Source organism: Myxine glutinosa, chromosome 8 (assembly GCF_964187855.1).
Source record: "Myxine glutinosa chromosome 8, kmMyxGlut1.1, whole genome shotgun sequence".
Lineage (NCBI taxonomy): Eukaryota > Metazoa > Chordata > Myxini > Myxiniformes > Myxinidae > Myxine > Myxine glutinosa.
In genome coordinates, this window is record NC_136268.1 from 38,142,397 (window position 1) to 38,165,054 (window position 22,658).

The following is a 22,658-nucleotide window of genomic DNA, read 5'->3' on the forward strand; positions in this document are numbered from 1 at the left end:
CTTCTTTTTGGCTTGTGTTCTTCAAACGTGGGTGATTGAGGGTGGCGAGGGAGGGGGGAATGATTTTGGCCACGAAAGAAATAGATGACCCCTCACTCTTTGGAAAATCAAAGTTGCAGTCTGCAGAGCGACAAGGGCATCCTTTAGTGTCACAGCTGTTTTCTTGCAACCACAACACGAGTATTCCACAGGTCTTCAGGAACTGGATCCTTTGGCATCCATTGTACATTTCCTCCCATGGCTTATTGAACTTTCCTCCCACAGCATTGATCATCAGGTGGAATGCATGACAGTGGATAGATGCTTGACAATTAACCCACCCAGTACAGCATTAGATAATCTGAAGTTGGAGGGAGGCTTTGTGCTCAGGATGAATGAAGACAGCGTTCTCTGAAATTGCTCCTCATTCACACAGCTACCTTTTAGTCCACTAAGTTTACAGATAAATTATTTCAGTGAAGCAACCACCGAGTCAGATAGGAACAAACTCCTGTACTAGCTGGACATGCATATCTGAATAGTGATAACTAAACTGGTGTCCTTCCTCTCTTTTCCATGAAAAACTCATTCAATCACAACTACTGAATACCTGTATACCAATAAGTGAATGACAAAGCTTATCCCCAATACTGTTGGAAACATTCTAGAGATCAATAATCCATATGTTTGCTTGATATGTTAGTAAAGGTGACATATTGAGGTAAAGGGAGTAAATGTGGAAGTGAAGTAAAGGTGACAGGGAATATGTGACCGATATCGAGATGAAAGGTGACCATTATGGAAGTAAAGGTGACAGCGAATATGATACATGACAGATAATAGAATTACAGCGATATCAGTGTCGGGACTACTGATTACATTGGAAGACTGAGCGATGACACAATATGTTATGAAGAGCTAATCTAATGTCGCATTCCTAATGATCACTTGTGATAATCTAACACTTGTGATATCTATCAAATCAATCACTATTCATTCATTTGATCCTCGCTATCAATTAATCACTATTATCAATTATTATTCAATTCAATTATCCATTATTATTCAATTCAATTATCAATTATTATTCATAATTATTTAAAAGTATTCAAAATTATTATTATTCAATTATTACTATTACAGTATTATTAATTATTATTAATTATTTTTCTTTTATTACGATTCTTATATTAATAATTATTATTCATAATTATTTGAAAAGAATTCAAAATTACTATTATTCAATTATTATTATTATTATATTACTTATTATTTGTGTATTATTATTCTTATATTATTATTATTATTCAATTATTGTTGAATTATTACTATTATTCAAAATTATTCAATTATTATAAATTATATCAAGATATCAATTATCACGATTAGCACTATTATTAATTATTATTCAAGTAAATTAGCAATTATTATTCAAAAATCAAAATTATTATTATTCATAATTATTTTATATTATTCGACATTATTATTATTCAAGTATTATTATTATTATATTATTAATAATTATTATTCTAATATTATTAGTCTTATATTATTATTAGTAATTATTATTATTAATAATTATTATTCTTAATCAATTATTATATTTTTATTATTAAATTATTATTATTATTTCAAATTATTCAATTATTATCAATTATTACTATTCCCTCGTCGATCTGAACTTGGCGGCATATTTTACAATGAGCTATGAGGATAATTGTGTCTCACAAGGTGGATAGGCTGATCTTACACCGGGAAACAAAGATCAATTAGATCAGAGACTCCTCGATTTGTCCATTCTGGAGGATTTTTTTTTCCATTGCTTTGGAAGTGTTTGATCTGTTCCACATATTTGTCGAAGCTGGTGACCTCAAATTATGTCCAACATATTTCATGCTGATTAATGGGTATCAATGACGGATAACATTGGCATGGTAATAGTGATGTTTCCTGGCCTTTAGTTATGTAGCAGGATGAAGACGGCAAGCTCTCCGAATGTATTTGGCAGCTTATGGGAGAGGGCATTTATTAAAGCCATTGCATACAATATAAATCCCAATTTTACCGGGATACCAACAAAAATGTGATTGCTGCATTGTCCTTTGATTGTGATGAAGAGATGCGGCCTTTGTTCAGGTTCAGCAAGGGTTTCAGAATGATGAGGACAATGATTCACAGCCCTTTAAATGATTGTAAAATGTAAGTGGCTATTCCTATGGTACTGGCTCAACAACTAACAACCGAGCAGCCCTCAGGATGTTCAAATGCAAAAAAATTGGTGATACCATCATCAAGGTTTCTCCAACACTTAGCATACTCACATACTTTGTTTGGCAAATTGCAGGAATAAAATTAATGATTTTGGAGTCCGTTATCCCTCCGTTCCTGCGACGGGGCTTTGGACTTGGTTAGTAACATGTAAAAGGGGTTTGAGATGCCCCGCCGCACTAACGGAGGGTTCGGGAATAGATGCAGCAAACAATTAATTTTACAAGTCGATTTTTCAACAGCACACTGTTCACTGGATACCACCATCTTGACTGTTATTGCTTCACATGAGCGACTGCACCCACCCTCAACTTGCAGTTTGATTGGTCGACCATAGACTCTCAGTTGAGGGAACTCCCCAATTTCAAATGAGGAATTTTTTTTTTTTTTTTTTTTTTTTTTTTTTTTGTATACAAGATCGAGGCTCGTGAAAGAGCGAACATTAATCACACAGAATGACAAACCGACACATAAAACATATAACATAGGGAGCGGTAGACAAGATGGGGAGAGAGGGGGAAGGACACAAACACAACATTTGAGAGCAGGGACCGAGAGACATGGAGACATCGAGAGATCTGAGAGAGGGCGAGGGCTTTGGGGGGGGTGGGGGGGGCGAGGGAAGGGGGCGGTGGGAGAGGTATAAAACATATGGACACTGCCAGGACTTCCAGGAAAGAAGTTGGAATTTCAAACAAGGTGGATCTGGGGTGAATTAGCGGGGGTAGAAAAGATCAAGGTTTTGGATGGGGGAAGATAAGAGATGGTGGTGAACAGCTGTTTTAAAGACCTGGAGGGAGGAGTGGGATTGAAGGGAGTGAGGGAGTTTGTTCCAGAGGCGGGAGAAAAGAGGAATGAAAGAGTGAAGGTGAGCAGAGAGCCGAGATTTCGGCAGTTTAACCATCAGAGGGTTGCTGGCAGATCTTGTGCGACCTGTAGGAATATTTGGGGGACAGAGCACAGAGAGAGCTGGGGGTGCAAGGCCGGAGAGGAGTCGGTAGAAGACAGAAAGACCACCTACCTGCCTGCGGTGAGTGAGTGAAAGGCCCTCAGAGATAGCTTCATCGCGGGAGATTCCAATAATTCTGAAAGCTTTGGTTTCAACAGCGTGAAGCCGAGCTAGGTGTGAGGCAGGAGCACCGGCCCATAGGGGAGAACAGTATTCCATTGAGCTGCGGATGAAAGCCTTCCTTGTATGTGGTGAGGAGCTCAGGTGTGCCGAGGAAGGACTTCGCACGACGGAGGATGCCCAGTCGGCGACTGGCTTTGGAGGCCAGCTTGGAAATGTGGTTTTCCCAAGAAAGATCATGGCAGATAGTGAGACCCAAAATCTTGAGCGACAGAACTTCTTGGAGAGGATTGTTGAGAAAGTAGATGGGAGGGTTGTCCAGTCGATCTTTTCGGAGAGACATAGTAAGAGTGTGAGATTTGTCAGGATTGAAAGACATGTTCCACTTGTTTGACCAGTCTGTGATTTTGTCCAGGTCTTCAGAGAGTGAGGAGGCAGCAGACTGCCGATCTGAGGGAAGAGGAATGGAGCGGCAGAGAGTGGAGTCATCAGCAAAGAGATAGAGAGGATTTTCGAGAGAGTCAGAGAGATCATTGATGAAGACCAGAAAAAGCACGGGGCCCAGAACACTGCCTTGGGGAACTCCAGCCTGAACAGGAAGAGGAGATGAGAGAAACCCATTCAGGGCCACACGTTGACGAAGACTAGAGAGGAGGTCCGCCAGCCATGCGTGGAGATTTCCATGGATACCAAAGGAGGAGAGTTTGGTGAGCAGAGCGGGGTGCCAGACCGTGTCGAAGGCACGTGATATGTCGAGGGAGACAGCTCTAATTTCCTGTTTGGCATTGAGGACCTCCATCCATTGTTGAGACAGCAGAAGCAGCATGTCCAGAGTAGAGTGACCTGGTCTGAAACCAAATTGATGATCAGAGATCAAGCCATTGGAGAAGAGGAAAGATTTCATATCCGAAGCAATGATGGATTCCATGACTTTGCTGATAATTGGGAGAAGGCTGATTGGTCTGTAGTTGCTAGGATCTGTTTTTGCACCTTTTTTGTGCAAAGCGGTGATGTTGGCTGATTTCCAAGCAGATGGCAGTTGACCTTGAGCAAAAGAGAGGGTGAAGAGAACAGAGAGAGGGTGAGATAGAGCAGCAGAGCAGGATTTTAGGACCCGTGGGCTGATGCCATCGGGTCCAGTTGCAGAATCAGAGTCGAGGGTTGACAGAAACTTTTCCACCTTGTCAGGAGGAAAGGACACGGAGTCCAGGAGCAGCAGGGTACGACTGGGTATGGTGGGTACAGAGAGGGATGGGTTTGGGACACAAGATTTAGAGGCAAACACAGAGTTGAGGCATTCAGCTTTTTCATGTGCGGAGTCAGCTGTGTAGCCGTTTGAGATAAGGGAGGGGATGGAGGGGGAACAAACACCAGAAACGGATTTGACCAGACGCCACCAGGATTTGGAAGAGGGAGACAGATAAGAGAGTTCGGTCTTGAGAACGGAGAGATATTGTTTCCTGGCTCTCCTGAGGGTGGACACACACTTGTTTCGGGCTTTGTGAAAGGAAATGAGATTTCCTTCCGTTGGATTTGCTTTCCAGGAGACGAAGGCAAGTTGTTTCTGGGCAACAGCCTCACCACAAGATTCCGTGTACCATGGACGGGAGGAAGGGTATGACAACTGAAGACGAGATGGGATAAATCTGTGCATGAGAGAGAGCAATTTACTTTGGAAGAATTCCCAGGATTAGTTGATGTCAGAGGTGGTAGAGATGGGAGACCAGTCCAGATGATTGATGGCTGCTTGAAGACCGTGCCAGTTGGCCTGAGTGAAATGCCAGACTCGTCGACGCTGAGCAGGCTCCCTGAGGATGGTCAGAGAGATGTCCACTTTAACAAGGACATGATCAGATGATCCGATCGGAGCAGAAGAAGAGCAGCAGACATTTTCAGGGAAGTTAGTCATAACCAAGTCCAGAAGAGAAGATGTTCCGTTGACTGAGATCCGGGTCGGGAAATTGACAGATTGTGTCAGTCCCAGTGAGTCGCAGAAGTCCTTTGCTGAGGAGCCATGGCTGGAGAGAGAGGTACCCACACCCAGCCAACTGGCATGATGACAGTTGAAATCACCACATATGAGGAAGAGAGAGTTGGGATGAGTAGATAGAAGTTGGTCCATATCATCAGACAGCGAGATGTAGATGGAGTCATCACTGTTTGGTGGATGGTACAACACACATATGAACAAGAGGTGGGAGCGAAGGGGAAGCCGTAGCCAGAGGTATTCCTGGGGGTGAGGTGGAGAGAGTGCAGTGCAGGGCGAGTGAGGAAGAGAGTTTTTGATAAAGATAGCAACCCCGCCTCCAGGACGAGGCTCAGGTCTATCATACCGGAGGAGGGAGTAGCCCGGGAGAGATACTATGGAATCAGAGACATCATAAAGGAGGAAAGTTTCTGTTAAGCAGATCACGTCTGGTTTGACAGAAGCAACCTGTATGGAGAGATCAGTTAAGTTTGAACGAAGGCCCCGGATGTTTGAGGTCCATACCGTTAATGAAGAGGAAGGGGGAGCATCAGATACAGAACAGGGGGGAGGAGGGGTAGGGTAAGATGTGGAAGAGGTGGAAGAGGTAGGGAGAGCTGTTGAAGGTGTGTCAGAGATTTCAGAATAGCTCGGAGAAAGGGAAGGATGGGGCGGACAAAAGGTTTGATGGTGATTGGGTGAGCCACAATGAGGTGTTATTTGAGGAGGGGGAAGAGCGAGGCAGAAGGTTGGGGGAGATGGAGGTGAGAGTTTGAAGCGGGAAGAAGCGGGGAGGACGCTTTGAGGAGGGGGAGTGAGAGGGGGGAAATTGAGAAGCAATGAGGGTGGGGAGATTTGAAGGGGAGGGGTGAGTGGGGAGTTTGGGAGGGAAGGGACAAGGGGAGGGATTTGAAAGGGATGGGATATGGGGGAGATTTGGAGGGGAGGGGTGAGGCAGGAGTCTAGGAGGGGAGGGGCGAGGGGGCATCTTGGCGGGGAGGGGTGAGGGGGTAGTTTAGGAGGGAGGGGGCAAGGGGGGAGATTTGAAAGGGATGGGTGATGGGGAAGATTTGGAGGGGAGGGGTGATGGGGAAGATTTGGAGGGGAGGGGTTATGGGGAAGATTTGGAGGGGAGGGGTTATGGGGAAGATTTGGAGGGGAGGGGTGAGATTGGATTTTTGAAAGTGTACGATTTATGGGAAACGAACATTTATTGCAAAATGAGTTTATTGTGACCTTCGAGTTAAAAATACGTTTAAGGACGCTGGATGGAGGATGGAGTGCAGGAGAGTTTAGGGAATGTAGAAAAAAGGCACTATAGGAGATGGATATTTTTTTGGGGATGAATTGATTTGGTGAGCAAGTCGAAAGCAGCCTTTTAAAGAAGAAGAAGAAAAATGTGTTATAAAATATGACGGAATACATAACTTGAGGGGAAAGTGTAAACATTGAAGGTTAATGAGTGAAAACTATCTGGGGAAATGGGGGAGAAACACGGGGTCGAAGAACGAACGAACGAATAAGAATGAATAAACGAATGAGAACAGAGAAGGAAATGTTTTTTTTTTTGTTTGTTTGTTTGTTTTTTTGAGTTGAGATTTACACAAGGAAGTAGGCTATGGGTGAAAAGACTGGGAATACAGAGAACGAAAGTTATTGGATCACAAACGACGGACCGCTGAGAAAAACAAAGCCTCAAGGTTGTACAGTGCACACTGTACAAGGCCTCAAGACACGACACGAATTAACTCGATTTTCAATACAGGTATGAAAGATTTGCACCGAAAAATCTTCGTCGGGACACAATATACGTACAACACCATAAATAAATACAGTTTTAACGAAAATACAAATGGGAACAATCACTTAACTTCGATTTCAAATCGTTCGCGACGCGGCAAAGGCCTTGCTCGCGACACGGCAAACAGACGATCAATTTATGAAAGATAAGCACCGAGAAACAACCAAAGTTGCACACAATAACTTCACACACCGAAAGATAAATACAGTTTCGGCAAAATACAATTGTGAACAGACTTAACTTCGAAAAACGTGGAGACCATGTGGAGCTTCGAAAATCCCTGCCGCCGTCTCCAAGATCTCGCGAGATCAAAACACGAATTATTGTGTTTTGCACGTTATGTTTTTGCATACAAAGTCGAGGCTTGTGTTTCTCATAGCAACAAGTCAATCAATGCTGTAAAACACAAATACCTTATTTCATTAATAAAAAATTGTTACTTGCTCCCTTGGAGTCACAGCGTTGAACAATGAATGGTCACGGCTTATGGCATACCTGTTGGAAAACGACAAATTAATGAAGACAAATTGTTTGAAAGCTTCTCGTTTGTTTGAATTGATTTTTGTGTTTGCAGGTTCATGCAATTTACGTGAAGAATCAAGAGCCTAAGGAGATCGTCAACCTCAAGAGAGGCTTGATCAGCTTGTTTCAGTTGCAACCCATAGTTGGAGAGACAATAGAGGTAACACGCCTGTACAGTCAATGCAATTTTTCTTTTTCACAAGGTTTGATTATATGTGAAATTATCTTCCAACACCGTGCTTTATAGCAACCTCCGCTTTACCGATAAGTGCAACCTGGAGCATATGTGCCAAGACACATGGTTGAAAACCTGCTCTCGAGATATTGCAATGAAACGTTTATTATGTAGGGATAATTTTTGTGAACAAAAACTGTGGAAAACAAATTGAATGAATGCCTTAAATGAATAAAACGTTTCAATAACAAGAGATGCATATATTTGGCTGTAGAGGCCCGAACACCACATAACTCGTAATTGGGATTAACTTATAACCGGAGTTTCTGACTCCACTTTTTCTCTGAACACTTAATTATTTAATCTGTTTAATGCTGCATTCAATATTAACATACTTGATATTGATCAATAATTTTCAAAAGGTGAATTTTATTTTTAAATGTGAATTCAAGACATTTGTGGACTGTGAAAACCTTACATAATATTTACATATATATATATATGTATATGGATATATATATATACTAGCTTGGTGAGGCGAGCTCAGCTCAGCACCAATATTGTAATCGTCCTAAACTATATATATATATATATATATATATATATATATATATATATATGTATATATAACTGTAAGAAATAGTAGAAACTCCAAAGTACGAGCAGGGCGTCTCATTTGTATTGAATATATAATCGTTAGATTAAATAAGACGCGGACGTAGCTTCAGGACGTCGATCTTTAATTGTCGACAAGCTTTCGACCAACAAAGGTCTTCTTCTGAGTCAGCCCCAAGTTCGACGGAAGTGACCGTTTGCGTCACGGTCACTTCCGTCGAACTTGGGGCTGACTCAGAAGAAGACCTTTGTTGGTCGAAAGCTTGTCGACAATTAAAGATCGACGTCCTGAAGCTACGTCCGCGTCTTATTTAATCTAACGAATATATATGTATATATATATACATATATATACTATATATATATATATATATATATACATATATATATATATATATATATATATATATATATACACACAGTGGAACCTTGACTTACGAGTGCAGCAACTTACGACTTTTCCGAGATACGAGCCGTCGCTCGGGCGGTTTATTGCTTTGAGATGCGAGCCGAGATCCGAGTTACAAGCTTACGCCACCCGCCACCAGGTGGGTTCCGGTCACGTGGTTATCTTGCCGTGCAAGTATCTCTGCCGTATATCGCTGCTGTTTTGTTTTCGCATTTTGGTTATTTTGGAGCTTACGCCACGCCCCACCAGGTGGGTTCCGGTCACGTGGTTATCTTGCCGTGCAAGTACAGTATCTCTGCCGTATATCGCTGCTGTTTTGTTTTCGCATTTTGGTTATTTTGGAGCTTACGCCACCCCCCACCAGGTGGGTTCCGGTCACGTGGTTATCTTGCCGTGCAAGCATTTCTGCCGTATATCGCTGCTGTTTTGTTTTCGCATTTTGGTTATTTTGGAAAATTTCTTAGTTTTAACCACGGGTCCTAAGAAATTGAGTGCCAAGGGCAGTACTGAGAAGAAGATGAGGATGATGTGCTTGGATATAAAACACGCAATCGTCGAAAAACATGAGCGAGGTGTGCGTGTTGTCGACTTGGTGAGGCGGATGTGAAGGCAGCTGAAGATTTTATTATAACTTTTGCCGAACTGATAGAAGCCGAACGATACATCCCCCAGCAAATCTTCAACTGTGACGAGACAGGGCTCTTCTGGAAAAAGATGCCGAGGAGGACGTATATAACGGCAGAGGAGAAGAGCATGCCAGGCCACAACTTGTTCAGAGTGCCGGCGATAGCGCGCCTTCTCTTTGTGGAAGACACGGTGAGATCCTCAACATCCAACAACTAATGGGACGCAAACGGGGTGCCCAGTTTAGCGGTACACACATTGATGAATCACCCTGCCTGTGATTCACCCATGACAGGTTATAGCTGGGTCAGGATTCAAACCCAGGCTGGACAGTTTAGACTTTAGAGTCAAGTGTGCGTACCTCCAGTCCAGGCCATCCTGCCAACTTGTATGCTGCATACAGGTGAAATATAAAGCGCGAGATATTTTTATATATACTGTATATTTTAAAAAAAATTGGTGTGGTTTTTGGCGGGCTGGAACGGATTAATAGCATTTCAATGCATTTTAATGGGGAAATTTGATTTGAGAAACGAGCAAATTGAGTTACGAGCTCGGTCACAGAACGAATTAAACTCGTAAGTCAAGGTTCCACTGTATATTGTTACGGCCCGCGGATAAGATGTTGTGTTTGCCGAGCGGATGGCCCCGCGGTCGTACAGTTACCCCGACTAACCCGATTCCCGAACGTTGGCCGGATCGCGCCACAGATATTCAATAGGGAAAAGACTAAGGCGACACGGATGTGAAGAAGAAGCAGACAAAAAGGTTGGAAATACGAATCTAATTTATTTACTATTTACAGGCTCAAAATAACCAAGGAGAAGGAAAGATAATAAAATAATATACAGAAGATTTTAGAGACACAGTGCAAATTCCTTATACAAGCTTAATTAAATACCCAGGACAGAACAAACAAAACAAACTCACGTACACAAGAGGATGGAAAGGCAGGAGGTGGATGGCTGGAGGGAGAGGAAGGTCCAAAGGTACTGCAGCACGATCGGCGCGTTTAACAGCCGCCGTTCCTTCGCGGCCCTGCTCAAAACCGCCGTCCAGGCCCCAAGCGGCTATTGTTGCTGCTGTGGCCGCCGCTGCTGCTGCTGTCTGCTGCTGCTGCTGCGGTGGACGTCGCGCGCTTTTCCAGGACTACAACAGGCTTCTTGCTGTTAACTACTGCTCAGTCCAACCTTGGCGAGCAAGGCGACGAATAGCAGGCTGGTGTGCTTCCCTGGACGATCTCTCTTTATGATCTCCTTTGGACAAGAATCGCTGCTGGATGATCTCTTTTGGACAAGAATCGCTGCTGGATGATCTCCCTTGGACAAGAATCGCTGCTGGATGATCTCCCTTCTCTCTCATCTCACGCAGTACCTTGCGCGTGCGCTTTTATAATGCCTCCGGCGATCAAGCCGCCGGCCTTTAGGACACGCCCCTTGGTGTGCTCACCTCGGCCCTGGTTGGTCGCGCGACCCTCTGGCTCCGCCCTTGATGACGACGGGCGGGCACGCCCTTCTCCCCCGACCCAAGCACATGTTCAATGGTGGTTTTGGAGGGGATGTAGTTGGCAATCGAGGCTTGGCAATGAAAGTTTTGGGAGTGGGAATGGGGAATGAAAGGAATCTATCTATTTCACTTGGTGCAATGGAGTGTCATCTTAATGGAAGACAAGGCCTTACCCTAATACACATAATAAAGATATAACTATCAACCAGGGGGAAATCTATGATTGGCTGACGTGTATGCTTTATGGACTAATTATGGGACGCCCTTTGACCTTTACACAACACTGGAGGCAGGAGGGTCCAGAATAAAGCAATATTAATAAAACACACAATAAAAAAAATACAATCCTCATATCCGCAACAATATATATATATATATATATATATATATATATATATATATATATATATATATATATATATATATATATATATATATATTGTTACGGACACGACTTAGATGTTATGATGGGCCGAGCGGAATGGCCGCCGTGTTCGCACAGTTTACCCGATTACACTCGAACGTTGGCCGAATTGCGCTATGCTAAATCAATGAAGGAAAGGACACAACGGCTGGGATTAAGGCAACGACACAAGGGGTACAGTTCTCAAGACCTCCGGAGGAGGATATAATATTGGTTATGCAGAACGGTTAGATTACACGGCAAGAGGTAAAGCACAGCAAGATGGGCACTTAGACACAGTCTTATCTTATTCCCGACAGACCACAGACAAACAGGACAAGACTGACTCACACAGGGATTGATGGCAGGGGAGGGCAGGCAGTCGATAGCTCAAGGTGCACCTTGGCTCAGGGGCAGAATCGACTTGGTCCGGTCCAGAGAGGCGGGGAGGTATTTCTCAGCGCTAGGAGGTGGCGTCCTTTCTTCTCCAAGCTGAGGCACATCTGACGTCACCTCCGTCTTCCTGCGCATGCCCAGCGGGGAGTGACACGCCCTCGGCTCGTTAGCTCCACCCCAGATGGAATCGGTCCGCCGATTCTTATTGGGTGTGGGGGGTTACCGGGCTCCGCCCTTGACGAGGAGCTGACGGCGAGCCCCTGCGTGGTAACCCCGTCGGAGCACATGTTCAATGGTGGCTAACCAAGCCGGAGTGAGGACGCACACTCCCCGCGCCGCCGCCTCGCCGCCACCGCTGTTGTTGTTGTTGGTGTTGTTGTTCCATGAGGAAGAGATGCGGGGAGGTATTGGGAGGTCCTAAACTTACTAATGGTGCCATACAATCACATTCTGGTGCAACGAAGAGTCAGAATTAATGGAAACGAGTCCTTAACTGACATAGACTAAGAATAACTAGCAAGATGTCCTATAGTTGTCTACGTGAGATGCGGTGAACCTGGGTATGACATTTAATGGGGGAAAAAGGGGAAGGTCGGTTCTACAGAGTGTTGTTTACAGACAATGGGACTAGGGAATGGGGGATTGGGGATAGTTGGGGAGTATTGGGGAAATAGGGGAATATTTACAAGCGGATATGGATGGAGGCCAAATCCCATATCCGCAACATTGCACCCTTCTCTACCTCGGGGCGTCCCGACCCGATAAATCTTTACCTACGTTAGTGTGGCACTCAAATGTAGTTCCCTCTACTATTAACTCAACCCTGAGTGTGACAGTTTTACAGATGTTCACAAATGAGTAAATATGTCCCCCTGCGACGTTGCACCCTTCTCCTCACAGAAACACACCCACAGGATAACCGAATCGCGGAAAGAATCCTCAAACTAAACATACAGCCGGTAGGGAGCATCATTTATACAAGACTACACTGATATTTACACTACGATCCAGGACCTGTTTTTGGAGGAACACATGCAGATGTTATGCATAGAGAGAGCACGCATGCCAGCATCGATACACCAACCCACGAGTGCTCTGTGGCCCTACGGCCTTTAATAATGTGCAGAGCACCCCATCCAAGCACCAAAAGCACCACCCCATCATGTACAGTCAGCACCATCCGGTGCACCAATAAAGTGTTCAACAATCACCGGTGGTGTCGCAGCCGGCCGATGTTCTGCCGCTGGTCTTGCCTTCTTGAAGCACCTGGCCTTCTAGCTTCCTTAGAAAATAAAGAAAGGCGCCAACCGCGTCCATTTCTAAATTGTGGCCGTCAGGGGGGGCCAACTAAAAGTGGTTCACCTGTCTGGCATAGGTGCCACGTTGACCCATAGGTCCATCAACGGGTGGTGCTTGCCCGCAAAAGAACTGCGGTCCATGGTGGGCGGCCACAAAAATTGCGGTCCATATGGTGTATCGATCCAGGCAGCAAGCAGCGAAAGTACAGGCCCACAACTGCGGAGCCAGCACCTCTCTCTCCTCTCTCTCTGCCCCAAAGCCAGATCCTCGGAGGTGGGAGACAAAAAAAGAAGACAAGTGAGTAAGGTGGTAAGGCCGCAAAAGTGCACGCAATACAAGATGATGCACACTGGGGGCACATGGGAACCAGGTGAGACAGGTACGTTCCTACCGTACGCCCCCCTCCCCCCCCCCCCACCAGGTAACCTACATTGCCCCTCCCTTACCCCTTACTGTATCCACAAAACACAACACTACCCATAAACATCTACTTTACAAATCAACAAACGTCCCTACTGTCTTCCCCGTTCCTCCCATAAACCAAATTCGTCTTCTCTCCCTCCTAACCAATCCAATTTGCCATTTCCAACTCTCATCACAATTTGCCATCTCCAACTCAACAGCAAAATTTGCCATCACCAATTCATCATCAGTCCCTCCTCGGGAGGGAGAGATGGAATCACCCCAATGTCTCATCCACGTCGTGATGCGTCTCACAAATCCAAACAGCAATTCTCACTTCCTGCAACACAGAACAAAGGAACACAGGTGTGGAGTCATCATCATCACCTCAGGTAAGTGGCTGCGTATGGTGCGACAGGTTCATCAATCCTAACTATTTCCTAAAAGACTTTAACAACTTTACATTACCCGGGGTCTTTCCCTGCCAATCCATTGGCCCTCTTACACTATGGGTTCTAAAAACCAATTCCCATTGACCAAACTGTGGTGCTTCTCAATTTGGGGTCTCACTCCCCCGATTCAACACTCGGTGCTCTCGCACAATTTCTGGGCTGTGACGTGTAGCTCTCCCAGCAGGTCTACCCACCTGCACACCTCCACCACTGCAGTTGCCTCCGAGCTTACCTGCTCCTTACCCTAACCTATCTACCTGGGGAAGGCCCTCTGGCGCTCTCCCCACTCGGTGCCCTCTCTGGCACTGGGCTACCCGGGTCCGTCCTCCGGATCCTCGGGCCCCATCCACAACTCTACCGGCTCCCAGAGCCCACCTGCGGCCTCACCTGGCCGACATCCTCACAGTGGTGGAGTGCCCAAACCAACTACACACACCAACAGGCTACACGCCCAGCCATTTCCACAACACTAATGCACCCATCCACAATACCATTCTGCAACCGCACCACAAATGCTAATATCCAACCACAATTTACCTATACCCTCTACCTAACACTTACACTACCCGCCCCGGGTACTCGTGAAAGGGGTCCACTCTTCCCCCATCCACACCTTCGCACCATGCACACCACTCCGTACCACTTACTCCAACTCTCTCCACACCACTCGTTCCCTGCTCCATGTATTCCACACACCTGTACTTGCACACCTGTGCTCTCACACCTGGTGCCACCTGCACCCTTCTCTCCCCCAAGCGCATTCGCGCTGATCCACAACACTCACTACTCATACACTGCTCCACACACCTGTCCAGTTCTCACACAGCATCATCTCATCTAACTACTCCCCTCTGAAACTTGCGCTTCCCAGTCGTCCCTTTAAACTATTGCGCTCCCTCGTCATTATAATCCACACTAATCTACCTGCGTCCCCACTACAGGTATCCTTGTCACTAACTAATCTTAACGTTACCTAATGTCATCTTCTAGGGCCCTATCAATATCCTAACCCACCCGGGCTAGTTTTCACTGCCATACACCCCATAAGCTATTGCGCATTTGCCCCCCCATGGGAAGGGTGGCAGGGATGCCACCCTTACCCACCGGGCCCATCGCTCATCAATCCCCCAGTCCTCTGGCACTAATAAGCCCCCCTTATTCAGAGGTACTGGGTCCCGCCTCGGCATCTAAAGCCGAGGCAATCCACGGGGGCGCCTGCTCGCCGGTGTAAGGCCTTATCCGGTCGGCGTGGACGATCCGAGGGAGGGCTCGTGGCCCCATTTTGATTTTTACTACCACGTCACAGACTTGCGACAGGACGACCCCCAGGCCTTGCCAGGGAGAGGTGAGTTTCGGGCACCTACCCTTCCTCCTCCGGGGATTGAAGAACCAAATCTTCATCCCCGGAGTGTACTGACTCCCCTGGCTCCGGTGGTCGTACCTGCGCTTCATCTTTTTCCCCGCCAGATGGAGTTGGCGGCGGGCGAAGGCATGGACTAGCTCCATGCCTTCCTCTAGGTGACGTGCGTACCCCTCCCTCGGCGGGTTAACCACTGTGTCTGGCACGGGACCGCATAGCAAGTCGGCGGGAGCCCGTAACTCCCGCCCATACATAAGCAACGCTGGACTGCATGCGGTGGCCCCGTGCTGGCTGGTTCGGTAGGCCATGAGCAAATAAGGGAGATGTTCATCCCAGTCATCCTGACGGGTGGCGGTGAACAGTGCCAGTTGTTGGATTAGAGTTCGGTTGAATCTCTCCACCATCCCGTCAGATTGAGGTCTTAAAGGCGTTGTTCTTGTTTTCCGAATTGACAGGAGACTGCACACATCTTTTAGCAATTTGCTCTCAAAATTTCGTCCCTGGTCGGTGTGCAACTCCTGTGGAATCCCATGCCGGCACACAAATCCTTCCACGAAGGCCTGCGCTACCACCCCTGCTTCTTGGCTGGGGAGGGCGTAGGCCTCCGGCCACTTGGTGAAGTAGTCCATCACAACGAGGATGTACTTATTACCTAGGCGGGTGCGGGGTAGTGGGTCTAGGATATCCATGGCCACCCGCTCTAGGGGGGCCCCCACCTGGTGTAATTGAAGGGGGGACGACCCCCAGGTCGTCATCCTCCGTGCTGGTCCCTTTTTGGCAGTACAGGCGCCGCATCTCCGACACCAGTCCTGTATGTCGCGCCCCATATTCACCCAATAAAACCTCCGGCGTACCTGCGATGTCGTCTTTGTCCTGCCCAAATGGCCACTGGGGCGGGTACCATGCACCTGTTGCAATATATCGGTCTTAAATTTATTTGGGACTACCACCAGCCAGGAAGTTTTATCAGAGGGAACCTCCACCCACTTGCGATACAAGATGTTATCCTTCAATTCCAGGGTTTTCCACTGAGCCCAATACGCCTTGGTCTGTGCCCCGAGGGGGGTGACCTCTTCCCCATTAGGTCTTTGCCCCAATTTGACCCAATTGAACACTGGCCCCAGGACAGGATCCTCCTGCTGGGCCGTGCTCCATGCCAAAGTTCCGAATTCCTCATCTGCGGTTAGTGGCAAAATTGGCCCTCTCACCCGGGTTGCCCGGACAACGAGGGTCGGGTCCGAATCGCCCAATTGTTCCCTCTCCTCGTGTCTCGCACAAAATTTGCAGTTTTCCCCCAGACAAGGACGCCGAGAGAGTGCGTCCGCATTACCATGGGCTTTCCCGGCCCTATGGGCCACATCAAAATCGTACTGCTGCAACTTTTCCAACCACCTTGCAATTTGGCCCTCCAGTTCCTTGAACCGAAGGAGCCATTGCAAGGAGGAATGGTCAGTTCGAACCAAAAATTTCCGCCCGTACAAGTACGGGTGGAAATGGTTCATGGCAGCCAGCATAGCCAATAACTCTTTGCGAGTGACGCAATAATTTCGCTCGGGCCTACTTAAGGCCCGACTATAATAACCAATCACTCTCTCCACGCCCTCCTGTGTCTGAGACAAAACTGCGCCCAATCCTTCCTGGCTCGCATCCGTGTCCAGGGTAAATGCCCCGTTGCTAGTGGGGTAAGCTAGAAGGGGTGCGGATGTTAGACACCCCTTCAATTTTTGGAAGGCCTCGTGGCACTCCCGTGTCCAATTAAATCGCGTCCCCTTCTCCGTAAGCCGGTGGAGGGGACGGGCCAACTCCGCAAATTTCGCCACAAAGCGCCGGTAGTAGGAGCAGAGTCCCAAAAATCCCCGCACCTCTTTGATGGTACGTGGTGCGGGCCACTCCTCTACCGCTTTAATTTTGTCTGGGTCCGTTTTTACCCCCTCGCAACCGATGACGTGGCCTAAATAGGCCACCTCCTTGGCAAACAAGGTGCACTTACTCAGGTTCAGCTTCAACCCTGCCTGTCTGAGGCACCCGAACACCTGGTCCAAATTAGCTACTGCCTGGGGGAACATTTTGGCATGTACTAGGACGTCATCCAGGTACACCAGGCATGATTGCCATGGCATGCCGCCTAGTACATGCTCCATCAATCTTTCAAAGGTGGCGGGGGCGTTACACAAACCAAACGGCATCACAGTAAACTGATACAGTCCCTTACCTGTGGAAAATGCCGTTTTCTCCTTCCCTGCCCTATCCATCTCCACCTGCCAATACCCACTCTTGAGGTCCAAAGTTGAGAACCAATTTGAGCCCGCAACGGCATCGAGGGTGTCATCAATCCTTGGCAGGGGATATGAGTCCTTGAGTGTCACGTTGTTTAGCTGGCGATAGTCCACGCAGAACCGCGTGGTCCCATCCTTCTTTTTGACCAGCACAACAGGTGACATCCAAGGACTTCCCGAGGGCTCGATCACGCCTGCGTCGAGCATTTTTTCAACCTGCTCGTCAGCTTCCGCCCTCTTGCTCCAAGGGAGCCGTCGGGCGGCCTGACGAATAGGCCGGGCCTCACCGGTGTGGATCTGATGTTTCACCAGGCCCGTACGTCCAATATCCTCAGTGGACAGGGAGAAGAGGTCCAAATGGGACCCAACCAGTTTGTGTAAGGCCTCCCTCTGGGTACCTCCCAACTCTACACTACTACGATTTACCATCTCGCAAATGGGATCGGGCCAATTCCTACTTCTTATTGAAGGCTCCCCCCGGGGCCGGCTCGGCTGGACGTTCTCGCCCCTCACTGTCGCGACTTCCTCAACTGGGGTGCAGCCAGCTACCCTCGTGCCCCTTACTATAGTGCGTGGTTCTGTACTTATATTTATTACTCGGACGGCCACTACCGGTCCGTCCGTTTTTACAAGGGTGCGGCCCACGATTAAACCCGGTATGGACTGCGCTGCCACCGGTTCGACCAGGCCGCAGGACTCCTGCCATGTTGGGCGAGCTGCCCACCAGGCCAGCACTATCGCCTCGGCCCTTGGGGGAATGGTCACGGCCTCGGAAGCCTCCAGCTCCGCTCTCTCGGCCGTGCTCACTCCCCCTAACGGCAGCTCTTCTACTCCCACCTGCAGGATCCCCCGGCACAAGTCGATTTTACAACCGCTGGCAGTCAACAAATCCAACCCTATTAAACATGGGTCGCACACCTCCGCCACCCAAACATCTATCTCCCTCCTTACCGACCCTAACTTGAGGGTTACAGAACCACGCCCTATGATCGGGGCCGTTACCCCGGTAGCAAGTTGCAAACTATAATTTTGCAGGCGCTGGATCTTATCCCAGCCACCTGCGCTCGAATCAAGGACCACAGGGCTGATGATCGTGGCGCTAGCTCCTGTGTCCACTACGGCGTCTACCCCCACGCCGGCAATTTTGCATCTGATTGTCAGGCTACCGGTTCCAATTTGGCCACAATAAATGACCTGTCGCGTCAATGAGGGCTCTCCTCCATCCTCTTCTGCCAAACACCGCCCTACGTGCCCGACACCTTCTAGTTTCCCGGGGTCTGGCGGGGGGGGTGTCTGGGGTCGGCTAACCCGCTCCCCCCTGGGCGGAGTTGAGGACCTCAACCGCCGGGGATCATCCCGGCGCGTCGCTCGACAGTGCCGCGCCAGGTGACCCAGACGGTTGCAAGTATAGCACCTCACCTGATAAGGTGCTTGTCTCCGGAATTCCAAATTTCCCCCCCTGTAGGTCCGAATTGGATTACCCGCTCGTGGTCCACCGCGGGCCACCTCCGGGGCCGCCTGCCATGGTCCAGGTCCCGCCAGGCGCTGGTCCACCAGCCTCCGGACCATGCCCGCCAGGTCAGGACTCACGTCGGGGGCGGGCCCCCTAAGGGGTCCGCCCTCCATCGGGGGTCCCACCTGGCGGACCGCCATTGCGTGACGCTCGCCCCCCCGGGCCAGGGGCCTCGCTGCTTCCCAACGGGCCGCAGCGTCAGCCGCCTGGCTCAGAGTCTGCGGGCGCCACATGGCGAGCTGTTGCCGGAGCTCAATATCCGGGAGGGCCTGGATAAAATGGTCCAGCGCCAGGCTTTCCCGGGAATCCGCTGCCATGCTAGCATGTGCGATCCCCACTGCGCGGCGAATGTCGTGGGCAAGTTCCCCGATGGCTTCCTGGGGCTTGCGTTTTTGCAGCGCGAGCTGAGCTTTAACAAGCTCGCTCTGCTGTTCAATGCCGAATCGATTAATTAGGGCGTCGCGGAGGGCTGGCAGGGTGAGAGCACCCGCTGGTAATGCCATCAGCACCTCCGCCGCCGCGCCGCGCAATGCGGCCACCAGGTGTACTCCACCTTCGTCCTCACCCCAACCGTTGCCCTTACACACACAGTCAAACTGCGCCAGGTACGCGCGTAGATCACTCTTGCCGTCATACGGCGCGAGTGGGACCTTGTGGGACCACCTCGTATGCGAGTCGTTGCCCGCCTGCCGGACCCCGTGCGTCGCCCCTTGCGGGGTCAGCGCGGGGCCGAACCGGCCGGGCCCCCACAGTACATTACCCCCAAGGGGCTCTCGTGCCTCCCCTGTCCCTCTAACAACTACCCCTGTTGGTGTCGATGCATGTGTCACACTTCCGCAACCCGCTACCCATTCCATACCACCACAACCTTGCTCACCCACACCTCGCACCTCTCGTTCCATACCCTCCGGACCAGCCATACACCTCACTCTTGGCCTCTCACGAACATCCGGGTCTATCTCGACCCCCAAGCTTATTAAATCACCTGGCGCATCATACGCACGACCATATTGGTCACCACTTACACCGGGTCCTCTTTCTCTTCGCTTCTCCTCCATCACCTGCGAATCCCTCATCCGGTTAATGAGCACATCATCACGATCCGAACACAGACTTTGGACCAATTCTTTTACTTCCTCCTTTATCTCTTTCTTATCCTCTCTCCGTCGCTTCTTAATTTCGCTCACCCCTTCTTCCACTTCTTCTAATTTCTGCTTCACCTCCTTCATCTCCTTGTGCGCCCCTTTAAGTTCTTCCTCTAACTCCACTTTATTTTTTTCTATGTGCTCCCGCACCTCCCGCTCTTTAACCTCCATCACCTCTACCACCTTGTCCATTTTCCTCGTCAGGTCCTCATGTACCGTCTGACACTCTTTTTTAATTACCCCTACGTCCTTTTTCATCTCCTTCTGTGTCGATTTTAAACCCTCTATTACCGCTGTGTTCTTCTTTACCTGGTCCCCCAACTCCTTTTGTCCCACTGTCAGTTGTTCTACTCCCAGCGTCAACTCCTCTATACCACCTTGCAATTTTACAGTCCCCTTTCTCACCTCCTTCTCCATGCGCTCCTTACAGTGCCTCACCTCCTCGCGCACTCCTCCGACCTCCTCACTCACCCCTCTTCTGATCTCTTCTCCCATCACTTGCATCTCCTGCCCAGATGCCACCCTCATCTGCTCCATTTCCTCCCTGTGAGCATCCAGTTTAGTTTCTACCCCCATTCTGACCCCCTCTATCTGCTGCCCCATTTGTTTAACTTCCCTTTCCGCTTGGTCCCTCATGTCCCTCAATTTGCCTTCCATACTGTTTTCTAACCCCTCTAACCCCTTTTGCATCCCTTCCATTTGATTCTCTTGAGCGGCCATTCTGTTTTCTACCCCCATTAACCCCTCCTGTATTTCCCCTAATCTATTGTCTAATCCCTCTATTCTACCCCCTAACCCTCCGATCTGGGCCCCCATCCTTTGTTCTAACCGTTGGCTATTGGCCCCCATGTCCTCCCTCAATTTCTCGCTATAGGACCCCATGTCCTCCCTCAATTTCTCGCTATTGGACCCCATTACCCCCATTTGGCCCTCCAATCGCTCACCCTGAGCATCCATCCGGTTCCCCATTACCCCCATTTGGTTTCCCATTACCCCCAATTGCTCACTCTGCAGTTTGAGGGACGCCTGCATTTGCACCATAAATTGCTCCATGAGGGCCTGCATTTGGGCCATCCCTCCCACTTGTGCAGCGGGTGTGGCCGCCGTAGCTATGTGCGAGGCGCCATTTTGCGCGCCCGCAACCTCGTGCGCGAGGCCGCCATTTTGCGACCCTGCCAACCTCACTGCTTCGCTCTCCTCATGTCCCTCAATTTGGTCCTGGATCGACCCTGCCTCACTCTCCTCTACCGGAACCCAGCCGTCTTGATCTGCCATAGCGCGACTTTCAAAATTCGGGTTTTTATTTTTGTAAAACACAATCAAATTTCGCCGTTATAATTTCGAGCGCGTGAAACGCGCTCCGGGTCCAATCCCACTTCCCGACACCAATTGTTACGGACACGACTTAGATGTTATGATGGGCCGAGCGGAATGGCCGCCGTGTTCGCACAGTTTACCCGATTACACTCGAACGTTGGCCGAATCGCGCTATGCTAAATCAATGAAGGAAAGGACACAACGGCTGGGATTAAGGCAACGACACAAGGGGTACAGTTCTCAAGACCTCCGGAGGAGGATATAATATTGGTTATGCAGAACGGTTAGATTACACGGCAAGAGGTAAAGCACAGCAAGATGGGCACTTAGACACAGTCTTATCTTATTCCCGACAGACCACAAACGGGACAAGACTGACTCACACAGGGATTGATGGCAGGGGAGGGCAGGCAGTCGATAGCTCAAGGTGCACCTTGGCTCAGGGGCAGAATCGACTCGGTCCGGTCCAGAGAGGCGGGGAGGTATTTCTCAGCGCTAGGAGGTGGCGTCCTTTCTTCTCCAAGCTGAGGCGCATCTGACGTCACCTCCGTCTTCCTGTGCATGCCCAGCGGGGAGTGACACGCCCTCGGCTCGTTAGCTCCGCCCCAGATGGAATCGGTCCGCCGCTTCTTATTGGGTGCGGGGGGTTACCGGGCTCCGCCCTTGACGAGGAGCTGACGGCGAGCCCCTGCGTGGTAACCCCGTCGGAGCACATGTTCAATGGCGGCTAACCAAGCCGGAGTGAGGACGCACACTCCCCGTGCCGCCGCCGTGCCGCCGCCGCTGTTGTTGTTGTTGTTGGTGTTGTTGTTCCATGAGGAAGAGATGCGGGGAGGTATTGGGAGGTCCTAAACTTACTAATGGTGCCATACAATCACATTCTGGTGCAACGAAGAGTCAGAATTAATGGAAACGAGTCCTTAACTGACATAGACTAAGAATAACTAGCAAGATGTCCTATAGTTGTCTACGTGAGATGCGGTGAACCTGGGTACGACATTTAATGGGGGAAAAAGGGGAAGGTCGGTTCTACAGAGTGTTGTTTACAGACAATGGGACTAGGGAATGGGGGATTGGGGATAGTTGGGGAGTATTTACAAGCGGATATGGATGGAGGCCAAATCCCATATCCGCAACAATATATATATATATATGTGCAGC

At 48.9% G+C, this 22,658-nt stretch overlaps 1 protein-coding gene across 1 annotated transcript in view; it reads left to right on the forward strand.

Moving 5' to 3' along the window:
* Positions 1 to 22,658, forward strand: part of LOC137415686 (microsomal triglyceride transfer protein-like) — a 295,927-nt gene that overhangs the window by 23,613 nt on the left and 249,656 nt on the right. The window contains exon 4 of the mRNA XM_078783199.1: positions 7,658 to 7,765. Coding sequence (XP_078639325.1) covers positions 7,658 to 7,765 — 108 coding nt within the window. The remainder of the gene's footprint in view (positions 1 to 7,657; positions 7,766 to 22,658) is intronic.